The 14,436-nt window shown below is 41.9% G+C and overlaps 1 protein-coding gene across 1 annotated transcript; it reads left to right on the top strand.

Moving 5' to 3' along the window:
* Positions 1 to 9,530: 9,530 nt before the first annotated feature.
* On the top strand, positions 9,531 to 14,127 carry LOC123137903 (syntaxin-22). Its single transcript, XM_044557788.1, has 7 exons — positions 9,531 to 9,993; positions 10,189 to 10,282; positions 10,405 to 10,541; positions 12,350 to 12,424; positions 13,337 to 13,494; positions 13,568 to 13,668; positions 13,749 to 14,127. The coding sequence occupies exons 1-7, from the start codon at positions 9,824 to 9,826 to the stop codon at positions 13,812 to 13,814; spliced, it is 801 nt and encodes a 266-aa protein (XP_044413723.1). The 5' UTR covers positions 9,531 to 9,823; the 3' UTR covers positions 13,815 to 14,127.
* Positions 14,128 to 14,436: the final 309 nt, after the last annotated feature.

The following is a 14,436-nucleotide window of genomic DNA, read 5'->3' as shown; positions in this document are numbered from 1 at the left end:
TTAACATGCGACATATCAGAGTTCATAGCAGTAACAGGTTTAGGTGTCGCAAGCTTACTCATAATAGAAGGAGAATCTAGTGCAGACCTAGATGGCAGTTCCTTACCTCCCCTCATAGTTGAGGGCAAAATCTTGGTTTTAGCGTCTTTCAAGTTCTTCATAGTGATCAACAGATATAAATCCCAAGTGACTCAGAGAATAGAGCTATGCTCCCCGGCAACGGCGCCAGAAATTAGTCTTGATAACCCACAAGTGTAGGGGATCGCAACAGCTTTCGAGGGTAAAGTATTCAACCCAAATTTATTGATTCGACACAAGGGGAGCGAAAGAATATTCTTGAATATTAGCAGTTGAGTTGTCAATTCAACCACACCTGGATAACTTAGTATCTGCAGCAAAGTATTTAGTAGCAAAGTAGTATGATAATAAAGGTAACGGTAGTAAAAGTAATGTTTTTGGGTTTTGTAGTGATTGTAACAATAGCAACGGAAAAGTAAATAATCGAAACACAAGATGTGAGAAGCTCATAGGCAATGGATCAGTGATGGGTAATTATGTCGGATACGATTCCTCTTGTAATAGCTATAACATAGGGTGACACAGAACTAGCTCCAGTTCATCAATGTAATGTAGGCATGTATTCCGTAAATAGTCATACATGCTTATGGAAAAGAACTTGCATGACATCTTTTGTCCTACCCTCCCGTGGCAGCGGGGTCCTAGCAGAAACTAAGGGATATTAAGGCCTCCTTTTAATAGAGAACCGGAACAAAGCATTAGCACATAGTGAATACATGAACTCCTCAAACTATGGTCATCACTGAGAAGTATCCCGATTATTGTCACTTCGGGGTTGTCGGATCATAACACATAATAGGTGACTAGAGACTTGCAAGATAGGATCAAGAACACATATATATTCATGAAAACATAATAGGTTCAGATCTGAAATCATGGCACTGGGGCCCTAGTGACAAGCATTAAGCATAGCAAAGTCATAGCAACATCAATCTCAGAACATAGTGGATACTAGGGATCAAACCCTAACAAAACTAACTTGATTACATAGTAAATCTCATCCAACCCATCACCGTCCAGCAAGCCTACGATGGAATTACTCACGCACGGTGGTGAGCATCATGAAATTGGTGATGGAGGATGGTTGATGATGACGACGGCGACGAATCCCCCTCTCCGGAGCCCCGAACGGACTCCAGATCAGCCCTCCCGAGAGAGATTAGGGCTTGGCGGCGGCTCCGTATCGTAAAACGCGATGAAACTTTCTCTCTAATTTTTTTCTCTGCGAGACGGAATATATGGAGTTGGAGTTGAGGTCGGCGGAGCCTCAAGAGGCCCACGAGACAGGGGGGCACGCCCGAGGGGGGGGGCGCCCCCCCCCCACCCTCGTGGATAGGGTGTGGGCCCTCTGTTCTTGATTCTTTCTCCAATTTTTTTATATTTTCCAAAAAGTGCCTCCGTGGATTTTCAGGACATTCCGAGAACTTTTGTTTTCTACACATGAAACAACATCATGGCAATTCTGTTGAAAACAGCGTCAGTCCGGGTTAGTTTCATTCAAATAATGCAAGTTAGAGTACAAAACAAGGGAAAAAGTGTTTGGAAAAGTAGATACGTTGGAGACGTAGCAATCAGCATTACGCACGTACGCATCAAATTCATCCTTGAAGCCTGCATGGACCATAACTTCATCTGACGGCCATTCACAAGGCCGCACTTGAGCTTCCCTTCATGGTTCAAGGTCTGGCTCACGTATCGCGAGCCTCGGTGCTTGTTTCCTCGAAGAACCACCTTGGTACATTCTCCTAGACATCTCTCTTCCTCTGAAATTTCTGAAATTTTTAGTGACTCATAATAAAAGTGAACCAAACTCAGCAATATTGATAGCAACTACTCCCACAAGTGCCTAAAGACTATATCATGCATTAAAACTACTTTTGACCATATAAATTTGACATGCAAGCTCAAGAACAGGGTCACCATAGCAGCAAAAAATTGCAATAAATAAAGCACTAGAACAAAAACTAATTGGACCATTGGAGGAATCACATACCGAAGAACAATCCCCCAAAGTAGTTTTGTGAATGGAGCTTTGAGCAAGGAGATCGAAAATGGCAGCAAAATGAGCAAGAACATGAGTTTGAGCTACGGGATGATTTTTTCTGGAGGAAGACGAAGTGTGTGGGTGTTGGAATAAGTGGAGGGGGCCACATGGGGCCCATGAAGCAAGGGTCACGTCCAGGGGGGTAGGGCGCACCCTATACCCTCGTGGCTAGATGGTGTGGCCCCCTGGTGTGTTCTAAGTGCCAGAAATTCTCAAATATTCTATAAAAATCATACTGAATTTTTAGGGCATTTGGAGAACTTTTATTTTTAGGGTATTTTTTAATGCAAGGATAATTCAAAAAACAGATAGAAAATACTATTTTTGCTTTATTTATTCTAAATAACAGAAAGTAAAAGGAGGGTACGGCAAGTTGTGCTTTTCTAAATTCATCCATCTCATGCTCATCAAAAGGAATCCACTAACAAGGTTGATCAAGTCTTGTTTAACAAACCCTTTTCAAATAACATGAAACCGGAGAATTTTCGAATAACACTAGGTTACCTCAACGGGGATATGCATGTCCCCAACAATAAGAATATCATATTTCTTTTTGACAGTAGGAAGAGGGAATTCAAAACCTCCAATAGTAATAGTTGAGATTTTTTCAATAGAATTGATACTATGACTTGAGGTTGTTTCTTCAGAAAATGTACCGTATGCTCATTACCATTAACATGAAAAGTGACATTGCCTTTGTTGCGATCAATAATAGCCCCTGCAGTATTCGGAAAGGGTCTACCAAGGATGATCGACATACTCTCGTCCTCGGGAATATCAAGAATAACAAAGTCCGTTAAAATAGGAACTTTTGCAACCACAACAGGCACATCCTCACAAATACTGATTGGTATAGCAGTTGATTTATCCGCCATTTGCAAAGAGATTTCAGTAGGTGTCAACTTATTCAAATCAAGTCTATGATATAAAGACAAAGGCATAACACTAACACTGGCTCCAAGATCACATAAAGCAGTTTTAACATAGTTTCTTTTAATGGAGCATGGTATAGTTGGTACTCCTGGATCTCCTAGTTTCTTTGGTATTCCACCTTTAAAAGTATAATTCGCAAGCATGGTGGAAATTTCAGCTTCCGGTATCTTTCTTTTATTTCTAATAATATTTTTCATATACTTAGCATAAGGATGTATTTTAAGCATATCAGTCAAACGCATACGCAAAAAGATAGGTCTAAGCATTTCAGCGAAGCGCTCAAAATCCTCATCATCCTTTTTCTTGGATGGCTTAGGAGGAAAAGGCATGGGTTTCTGAACCCATGGTTCTCTTTCTTTACCGTGCTTCCTAGCAACGAAGTCTCTCTTATCATAACGTTGATTCTTTGATTGTGGGTTATCAAGATCAACATCAGGTTCAATCTCTACATCATTATCATTACTAGGTTGAGAATCAGCATGAACATCATCATTAACATTATCACTAGGTTCATGTTCATCACCAGATTGTGTCTCAGCATCAGAAATAGAAATATCATTGGGATTCTCTGGTGTGTCAATAACAGGTTCACTAGAAGCATGCAAAGTCCTATCATTATTCTTTTTATTTTTATTAGAAGGACTAGGTGTATCAGTATTAATTCTCTGAGAATCTTTCTCAGCTCTCTTAGGATGGCCCTCAAGATATAAAGGTTCCTGTTTCATTTTACCACCTCTAGTCATAATTCTAATAGCATTATCATTGTTCTTATTATTTAACTCCTTGAGCAAATCATCTTGTGCCTTAAGTACTTGTTCTACTTGAGTCGTAACCATGGAAGCATGTTTACTCATAAGCTTAAGATCACTTTTAACTCTAGACATATAATCACTCAAGTGTTCAACCATATAAGCATTACGTTTCAATTGTCTATCAACATGCATTGAAGTTTTCTTGTTTAACAATAAAGTTGGCAAACTCATCCAAGCATTGACTAGCAAACTTATTATGAGGAATATCACCTTCATCAAATATATAGAGAGAATTTACCTTTACTACCTGTGGCGGGTTATCAAGACCATGTATCACTTCAATAGGCGGTAAATTCTTAACATCTTCAGCTTTAATACCTTTTTCTTTCATAGATTTCTTTGCCTCTTGCATATCTTCAGGACTGAGAAATAGAATACCTCTTTTCTTCGGAGTTGGCTTAGGAGTTGGTTCAGGAAGTGTCCAATCATTATCATTACTCAGTATATTATTCAATAGCAATTCAGCTTGCTCAACGGTTCTTTTCCTGAAAGCACAACCAACACAACTATCCAGGTGGTCTCTACAAGCATCTGTTAGTCCATTATAAAATATATCAAGTATTTCATTTTTCTTGAGAGGATGTTCAGGCAAAGCATTAAGTAATTGGAGAAGCCTCCCCTAGGCCTATGGGAGACTCTCTTCTTCAATTTGCACAAAATTAAATATTTCCCGCAAGGCAGCTTGTTTCTTATGACTAGGAAAATATTTTGCAGAGAAGTGATAAATAATATCCTGGGGACTACGCACACAACCAGGAGCAAGAGAATTAAACCATATCTTAGCATCACCCTTTAATGTGAAAGGAAACAATTTAAGAATATAGTAATAGCGAATTTTTTCCTCATGAGTAAATAGGGTGCCTATATCATTCAATTTAGTAAGATGTGCCACAACAGTTTCAGATTCATAACCATAAAAAGGATCAGATTCAACCAAAGTAATTAACTCAGGATCGACAGAGAATTCATAATCCTTATCAGTAACACATATAGGTGAAGTAGCAAAAGCAGGATCATATTTCATTCTAGCATTCAAAGACTTTTCTTTCAGCTTAGCTAACAGTTTCTTAAGATCATATCTATCATTGCAAGCAAAAAAGACTCTAGCAGTTTCTTCATCCATGACATAACCCTCAGGTACAACAGGCAATTCATATCTAGAGGGAGAATCTTCATCATCACTTTCATTAATATCATCTGTTTCAATAATTTCATTCACTCTAACCCTAGCAAGTTGTTCATCAAGAAATTCACCTAGTGGCACATTATTATCAAGCAGAGAAGCAGTATCAACATAAGAATCATGCATAGCAGAAGTGGCACCATCAATAACATGCGACATATCAGAATCAATAGCAGGTGTAGGTGTCGCAAGTTTACTCAAAACAGAAGGTGGATCAAGTGCAGAGCTAGATGGCAGTTCCTTACCTCCCCTCGTAGTTGAGGGGTAGATCTTGGTTTTGTTGTCTTTCAGATTCCTCATAGTGATAAACAGATATAAATTCCAAGTGACTCAAAGAATAGAGCTATGCTCTCCGGCAACGGCGCTAGAAAAAGGTCTTGATAACCCACAAGTATAGGGGATCGCAACAGTTTTTGAGGGTAGAGTATTCAATCCAAATTTATTGATTTGGCACAAGGGGAGCCAAAGAATATTCTCAAGTATTAGCAGCTGAGTTGTCAATTCAACCACACCTAAAAGATTTAATATCTGCAGCAAAGTAGTATGGAAGTAAGGTAACGGTGGCAAAAATAATAGTAGCAGTTTTGTAGCAATCGTAATAGTAGCAACGGAGAAGTAACTTAGCAAAGATCAATATAAAATGAGCTCGTAGGCAATGGATCAAAGATGGATAATTATGTCGGATGGCATTCATCATGCAATAGTTATAACATAGGGTGACACAGAACTAGCTCCAATTCATCAATATAATGTAGGCATGTATTCGGAATATAGTCATACGTGCTTATGGAAAAGAACTTGCATGACATCTTTTTTCCTACCCTCCCGTGGCAGCGGGATCCTAATGGAAACTAAGGGATATAAAGGCCTCCTTTTAATAGAGAACCAGACCAAAGTATTAGCACTTAGTGAATACATTAACTCCTCAAACTACGGTCATCATCGGAAAGTGTCCCGACTATTGTCACTCCGGGGTTGCTGGATCATAACACGTAGTATGTGACTATAACTTGCAGGATAGGATCAAGAACTCATATATATTCATGAAAACATAATAGGTTCAGATGTGAAATCATGGTACTCGGGCCCTAGTGACAAGCATTATGCATGGCAAAGTCATAGCAACATCAATCTTAGAACATAATGGATACTAGGGATCAAACCCTAACAAAACTAACTCGATTACATGGTAAATCTCACCCAACCCGTCACCGTCCAGCAAGCCTATGATGGGATTACTCATGCACGACGGTGAGCATCATGAAATTGGTGATGAAGGATGGTTGATGATGACAATGGCGACGGATTCCCCTCTTCGGAGCCCCGAACGGACTCCAGATCAGCCCTCCCGCGGAAGAACAAGGCTTGGCGGTGGCTCTGTATCATAAAACGCGATGAATCCTGATTTTTTTTCTCCCCAAACATGAATATATGGAGTTGGAGCTGAGGTCGATGGAGGTCCAAGGGGCCCACAAGACAGGAGGGCGCGCCCATGAGGTAGGGCGCGCCCCCACCCTCGTGGTTAGGGTGTGGGCCCTTCAGCTGATTCTTTCGCCAGTATTTTTTATTAATTCTAAAAAGTATCTTCGTGAAGTTTCAGGTCATTCCGAGAACTTTTATTTCTGTACAAAAATAACACCATGGCAATTCTATTGAAAACAGCGTCAGTCTAGGTTAGTTCCATCCAAATCATGCAAATTATAGTCCAAAACAAGGGCAAAAGAGTTTGGAAAAGTAGATATGTTGAAGACATATCAATATGCATATTCTACTTCCAAGTAACTTAGCTCAGTATTTCCTTGGTATCTATGTAATTAATTTTCCTAGATATATGGAGAGACTAATAGCTAAAGTTGTTGATTAAGATACAAGAAAGAAAGTTGTAGCGCAATCAATAAATGTATAATAAAGCAAAACTATAGTGCCATAGATGTCATTAGGCAAATCAATATGTACTCCCATGATTACAGTGACTCCAATTAAAAGGAGCCATCAATTTTCACTTCAGGAAATCCTCACACAACAAGAATGTTCGTTTTATGAGGGTAGAATTTCCCACAAGAACATATGAAAATTTCCAATATACTGTATCTTCAACACAAGAGTATATGCCTGGCCTAGTTTCCCATACCAACAAGCATTATAAACAGCGACGTTAGAGATTAATTCCAGATATTTTGGCTACCCAGGAAAACAATGGATGGCAACTACAACCTGAACATACATACGTGCTAGCTCACTAGACCTTGGCACTGACAAATTAAGCTCATCCTTTTCCAGAAGAAATCTTATTCCGTTTATGTTGTCGTAAGAAATCGAAATGTGTCACCGACAAACTATACTAGGTTTGCCAAGTTTAAAATATGCAACAGAAGTGGATTTTATTTGCACCGAGGACGATTGCTCTAACTGCAACCTAAGATTGGAAGGGAAGTAGTGAAGGATGATGTACCTGCCTTGTTATGGCTTAGATCTGATCGATCTTGGTAACCTCAATCTAAAACCACCAGAACAATCTTCTCGTAAAAAGGAAAAGAAGAGACCTCATGGCTCAGCTGGTCTTGTTGTCATTGAAACTTGATTATAGAGATTTTGAACTGTCAATGACCAATAAGGAGCAACATACTATGGAGTTAGCGTGTATTCGCTAAAGTACCTAGACTCGGGAACAAACAAAGGAGGAAAGTCGAAGCCGTCTACTACGACGTGGTCACCTCTCTCCAGCTCAGCCGTCTTCAACACCTAGCTCAACCGAGTTATGTGGTCTGTAGCAAGAAGAAATCAAGCAAAAATCATGAGATGTACAGCAGCAAATAAGCAGTAGCAGCGTCAGAAGCAACACACAGCAGCAGCACATAGCGGAGGCGGCAGCTACAACAAACAGCAGCAGCAACACATAGAGGCCGCAACAGAAGCACGAACATGAGAATTTCAACCCCCCCCACACACACACACAACAGCAGCACATAGCGAATTCCAGGTGCAGCGGCGGCCGTCGACGCGCGGGCAAGCCGGGGCTTCTGCGAGGCGCCACGATCAGGCGAGTCGCGGCGAGGCTCCAACCGGCCACCGTCGCCGCTCCCCTTGCTGGTCACCCTAAACCTAGGGCGCCACCAAGGAGATGAACAAGAGAGAAGAGAGGGAGGGAGCAGGAAAGAGGGAGGGAGCGGAGAGAGAGTGAGAGAGAGAGAGAGAGAAAGAGAGAGAGAGAGAGGGAGAGAGAGACTCACCAGGGCCGCCGTCGTCGTCCAGCAGCCGTCGTCGTTGCCTCTGCTTGACCCTGCGTGCGAGAGACGAAGGGAGGAGATGAGAACGACGGGCAACTCCCCTGTTCCTAGTCAATCGAGGGAAGGGTAAATTCGTCCTTTTTTGTGGGACCCATTTGAAAGAGGGCAAAATATCAAACACCCGGATAAAAAGTGTCATCAGATTAAATACAAAGTAACTATTGGCAAAATATCAAAGTCTCAAGTAAGGGGTGGTAAATAATCAAATCCCCCAATTATGTTGTCCATGATTTAGCCAAACTAGCTAGAAGTAAGTGTGCGTGGGGTGGACAATCAGCTTACAATAAAAGAGTATTTGCTGTAAAAAAAGTATTTTTATAGGATAAAAAAATACTCCCTCCGTCCCAAAATAAGTGTCTCAACCGTAGTGCAACTTTGTACTAAAGTTAGTACTCCCTCCGTCTCAGTTTATAAGGCATGCACGTCGTTCTAGGTTGACAATTTAGCTAACCAAATTTGTATTATATTTGATGAAAAATATATGTTTGGAAACTACATCAACTTAAGAATCTAATGATATATTTTTAGTGGTATATAACTCATATTTAGCTAGTCAAATCGATGACTTGGAACTATGTGCATGCCTTACAAACCGAGACGAAGAGAGTATAAAATTGAGACACTTATTTCAGGATGGAGGGAGTATTGTAGTATATAGGAATACAATAGAGATAGAGATTTTGTATAACCGACCGTTACCGTGTTGCCAAACGATAGTATTAAAGAGGTACCAGCATAAGGGCATGTTTTGTTTCAAATAAGTCACCAACTTATAAGTCGAAAAATGAAAAAAAAATGACTTATTTTATCAAACAGACCCGACTTATAAGTCACCTCAACTTATAGTCATAAGTTGCTTCACCCCAACTTAAAACTTATAAGTTACCTCTTTTTGCGTGGGTCCCACCACCTGTATGATGTTGATTGGTGTGAGAAGGTGTGTCAAGTGACTTATAAATCAGGTGACAACTAAATAGGCGTGACTTATAAGTCACTGGTTTTAGTAAGTTGACTTATTAGAACCAAACAAACAGGCCCTAATCCAACGGTGACGATAATTCGTGATCGTCTTTCGGCGTTCCGGCCGACCTGCTCGTCCTCGGGGCCCCTGCTGGACCCATGCCGGTGCGGTGCGACCGCGACCGGGGGCTGCGGTCGATGCCAAGCGCTCCTCCCAAATTCCGGGCGTGGATCGAGCCCGCGACGCCTGTTCTGTTCGTGCCACCTCGTGCTGCCCCATCACCCCTCTCCCATCAATCAACTTGATCACAACAACAGCCAATCCATCCCATGGAATAATAAAGAAACTGGGGCACCTCACTGCGTGGCCGGTGGCGACCGACGGCGACCCCCGCCCTTACCGTATCCTGCTACGCTCCGGCGAGTCCGGCCGACCGCCTCCGCCACCTTTCGCCGCACGGCGTGACCGAGTGGACGGGCTCGACGGCGGGCATCGGCCGGCGCGCGAGGGCGGGAGGGATCGGCGATGAGCTTCGCGGATCTGGAGTCCGGGGCGCTGCAGGCGCCCCGGAGGGGGAGGGGCGCCGACGCCACGCGCGCGCTCGTCTTCCAGATCACCACCGCGGTGTCCTCCTACCGCCGCCTCCTCAACTCGCTCGGCACGCCCAAGGACACGCCCGCCCTCCGTGATCAGCTGTCTGTCCTCAACCCCCTCTCCTCTCGCCCGCGCAATTTCATCGCGTGCTAGTTATTTGGAACAGTTTTGCCCATTTCAAGTTAGGAGCACGTAGTTTGTGCTCTAATTGGTACTAGGATCGAGGGGGCTAATGCATTCACGGCATGCTGGTGTCACTTTCTGAATTACTTTGTGCCACAATGATTTCCTCGCAGGCAGAAGACTAGTCATAAAGTCCTGCAATTGGCGAAGGATGCGAAGGAGAAGCTGACGAGTGCTGCTGAAGCAGACAAGAGCACTGGAACTAGTGTCAGTAATATTTCACCACCTTTCTAAGATTATATTCCCTTCTTTTAGATCAAGATTCAGTACTTCTGCCTGGATGAGGCCCTTTATACGAATAAGCTAATGAATTTGGGTGTCGCTTGCAGGCAGACAAGCGGGTAGCTGACATGAAGCTTGCCAAAGATTTTGCAGCGACGATGGAGGAATTCAGGAAACTTCAGAATCTTGCAATTCAGAGGGAGATGGCATATAAGCCGGTTGTTCCCCAGAGTGCTCAGCCAAGGTAATAGTGCTTGTTCACTCTAATATCAGTTCATCCAGAAGTTTTATCTTATGTGTTAAATGAGTTGCACAGTTCAGTGCCGTACCTGAGAAGTTGGACGCCCGGTGAAAAGTTTTATTTTCATATCATACCGCTAATAATTGTTCTAAAAGCTACAACTGTCAAATATAAAATTTTGGAATCATTACCTACAAATTTATTTTTTCTTTATCTTTACTCTTATAAAGATCTGAGTTGGTGGCAGTGTATTCATGTCTTAAATTAATTGGAATTAGCACAGCTGCCATCCATTTTATGGAGGAGTATTGGTTGATTCAACTGGTGTATGTTTTGAGATAATTTTTACATTTTACACATACTCAGCCACTCTAGAACTATGGTGGCACAAGTGTTTTAAACAACTAATAATATATAACGAGAAGTAACTTCAATAGCAACACACGAGCATTAAGCGAGTGCATAAATGTGTCAACATTTTATCATTACAGGGCATACCCAGTGCTGAAAGCTCCCACACAAGGTGGGGTCTGAGGAAGGGAATTTCTAGACAGCCTTACCCTTTAATTCTGCAAGGAGGCTGGTTCGAACCCAGGGCCTCCAGGCCACAAGTGGAGAGACTCTACCACTGTGCCAGGCCCGCCCCTCCATCATTATATCATTCCTCTTCAATTATATTTATCATAAAAACCTTTCTCTTAAACTTCATTTTCAAGTGATATAATAGCCAATCCACTAAGTATATCTTGTGTTGTTCTAGAACATAAGAACTCAAATTTTTAAGTTTAGATATGTTTTGGAGAAATTATAGCACTTGAAAAGACCCAAAGTGGTCGGATCCTTCCCTGGACCCTGCGCAAGCGGGAGCTACGTGCACCGGGCTTCCCTTTTAAATCATGAAGAAATTGTTAGTCAAAAGGAATACTACTATGAAGAAAATTGAAGTTGTAGTTAATTTCACATGGATGCTGCTTGCTACGCATGTGATTGAAAGAGGAAGAGCATGATGCGTTGCAATTAGAAGAGAAAGAGAAATGTGCAACTGAGATCGGACAAGATGAAAATGGAGAGGCTTGCATGCGGTGGTCAGATACCCTGTAGTAAATGCATAATCCTTAAATTCATGACTAATCTCAAGTATAGTATGTAGAACCAAATTGGGGGCCCTAGATATTTGGGGGCTCTGTGCAGGCTCATATCTTGCACAGGCTCCCTTCACTGATTGCCACAGTGGGCATATTAGTGGGGTGCAGTGGCGGAGCTTGGAGCAAAAGGTTCCACGCCCCAAAACTGGATGTACAACGAAGAAGACCCTGCTCTGGGCGGGCCGGGGCACGTGTTGGCCCTCACGTAGCTCCGCCCCTGGTGGGCTGCATCTAATTCTAACCAGTCGCTAGTAGTATTTACGTACTTTGTCCGGTTATTGGAGAAATGGGGAAGACTAAATTTGGAACAATTGGATCATTTGGATGATGTTTTGTATGTGAATCATTCTGACCATACCATACCACTCTAGAAAACTATAACTTGATTGTGGCAATTTTCATGGCAAATCATTCCTGATACTAACAACCCCTAGCGATGCTGTCTGGCTTATATTGACATTTTTTTTCTCTGACTGATGGATTTAGTTTAGCATGCATAATCAAGCATTTATTGTTCATTCTCAACTTCCGGATTTAAGTAGAGCAACTCTTCTCCCTTTTGGTATATGCAGAAAATGCTCGTTTAACTAATAGTATAAGATAGTTTATTGTGCAGATTTAACTTGTTTAATATCCCTTACTGTTGTTGTGATCGTTGTGATACAGCTATACTACAAATGATGGAAGATCTGATTTTGATAAAATGCCTGAACAGCGCGCATTGCTTGCAGAACCAAACAGGTCAGTGTTCTCATTGCCCTTTTTTGTTCTTCCTTCAGGTTCGTGGTAGGGGTATTTGCTGTCTGTGGCCTAGCTTTATTTGCTTAGCACTATCTGTTCACTTCTCACATGGAAAACATTCAACTATTGTAGTTACATCCTTTTTGTACTTGATCGTGACTGTGATACAACAACAGGCACTATGAACTTCTGAAAGATCGTGTTAAAAACCACTGCTACCCTGCAGTATTTAGTTTGTCTTGTAGACGGTACATTGCTTCACGAGTTCTACCGTCTCTTGATTTGATTATATGTAGAATATGCTGCTCATGTACTATTTTGACCGGGTCCAAATTGTGTGCAGTGTGGTAACTATCGTGAGTTTGTACAAGTTGATTGCCATATGAATTGAAGGTTTGCTGCATTGACAAATGAGTTACCTACTAAGAAGGGTCAAAGCAAGCCCTTTTGTTTATTTATTTACAAAATCTCCCCAAGTAGGATTCGAACCTACACCAGTAAATTAACATCAGCGTCCTCTCTGCACCACTGAACTACCAAGGGACAATGAGGTATTTGAGTCCTAGAGTTCAGCCTCCTCTCTCAGCCCATGAACAATATGTGTCCAAAGCTTCTTTCTCAACTCATAATTTCTTCATTCCTAAATTGTTGGGCTTTGCTCGATTCCTCATTACATCGGGAAGCCCATAGGGGCTCTATGTTACATAACCTTTTAGACTGGCAAGTCCTGTTTGTTGAAACACATGGTGTTAACATATGGCATGCAAGATTCTTAATTAAAATCCTAATATGTGTTTGAGCCAAAAGATCAATACTGTATGCAAGAATCAGCAGAATCCATTCCTCTCTACCCACAAAAAAAAGGAATCCATTCCTCTCACATTTTTTCGGATATGCCATGTTACTCTGCAGGCTAGAGGTGTTGCAATTGGATAATGAAATTGTTTTCAATGAGGCTATCATCGAGGAAAGGGACCAGGCGATTCAAGACATCCAACAGCAGATTGGTGAAGTACATGAAGCATTTAAGGATCTTGCTACGCTCGTGCATGCGCAAGGAGGCATAATAGGCACGTTTTACATTACATTCTGTGCACTCCTGTTCCTTGACTTACTAGCTAATGCCGACATCTTTGGTAACAGAGGAAGTCGACAGCAACATTGAAAACTCTGCAGCCGCGACCAGTGAAGCGAAGAAAGAAATCGGCAAAGCGTCCAAGACTCAGAAGTCAAATTCATCCTTGGTAAGTCAGACTTGTACAAATTACCGCATTGTCACTGTTCTAGCTATTTTCTTTACCCTGCCCATTCATTTCATGTGCAGCTTTGCCTGCTTATGGTGATCTTTGGGGTTGTTTTGCTTATCGTGATAATAGTTTTGGCATCTTGAGACACGGATGCTTAGAGGCCTATTGGTGCCCTCTGAGGAGCCATATTACGTGCAAGATTAATCCTCGCTGTGCGCCGAAGACTGTCGCTAACTGAAGTGTACATTTTCTTTTTCTCTCTTCTTTTTTCCTTGTGGTTTGTGAGTGCGTATTCTTGTGTGGCGCGAGTCCTTTTTTTCCCACGGCTTGCCCTGAGTGAACAGTCATGCTCTTTTTCACCTACAAAGGTTTGTTTGCTGCTTTGCTTGAGTCAGAAACTTGACATTCTGTAAGTATTTCCACTGAATAAAATGAACAGAGATTATTCATTCTCAACCTTGCTATTTTTGTCTTGAAACACTTGATTGGAACTTGTTCGTCCTCAGCAACAAACAGGCGACAAGTCCTGGTGTCTAAAAGGGAAAGCCCACAAGTCTTTAGACCAGCTGCCGCAAGAGCAAACTAGAGGCCTCCTGCTCGTGTCAGCTTTGTCGCTGCAATTATAGAAAGCCATGTCATCGACAGTCCATCTCTTAGCTAGATTATTATCCCTAGTTGATTTTTGCTTAAAAACACAACCAAAGGAACACATAATTTTTTTGAGGAGTCAAAATCTTCCTAATCAATTCTTGGGGTGAGACCACA

The sequence above is a fragment of the Triticum aestivum genome, chromosome 6B (genome assembly GCF_018294505.1).
Source record: "Triticum aestivum cultivar Chinese Spring chromosome 6B, IWGSC CS RefSeq v2.1, whole genome shotgun sequence".
Lineage (NCBI taxonomy): Eukaryota > Viridiplantae > Streptophyta > Magnoliopsida > Poales > Poaceae > Triticum > Triticum aestivum.
This window is presented reverse-complemented; position numbering and strand designations above follow the sequence as displayed.

What these genes read in the sequence shown, in the direction of transcription:
- LOC123137903 (XM_044557788.1), top strand. Translation starts at nt 9,824, where the DNA reads ATGAGCTTCGCGGATCTGGAGTCCGGGGCGCTGCAGGCGCCCCGGAGG. An exon ending in ACAAGAGCACTGGAACTAGT is followed by an intron (nt 10,283 to 10,404) that starts GTCAGTAATATT and finishes TGTCGCTTGCAG; the next exon opens with GCAGACAAGCGGGTAGCTGA. An exon ending in AGAAGTCAAATTCATCCTTG is followed by an intron (nt 13,669 to 13,748) that starts GTAAGTCAGACT and finishes TTTCATGTGCAG; the next exon opens with CTTTGCCTGCTTATGGTGAT.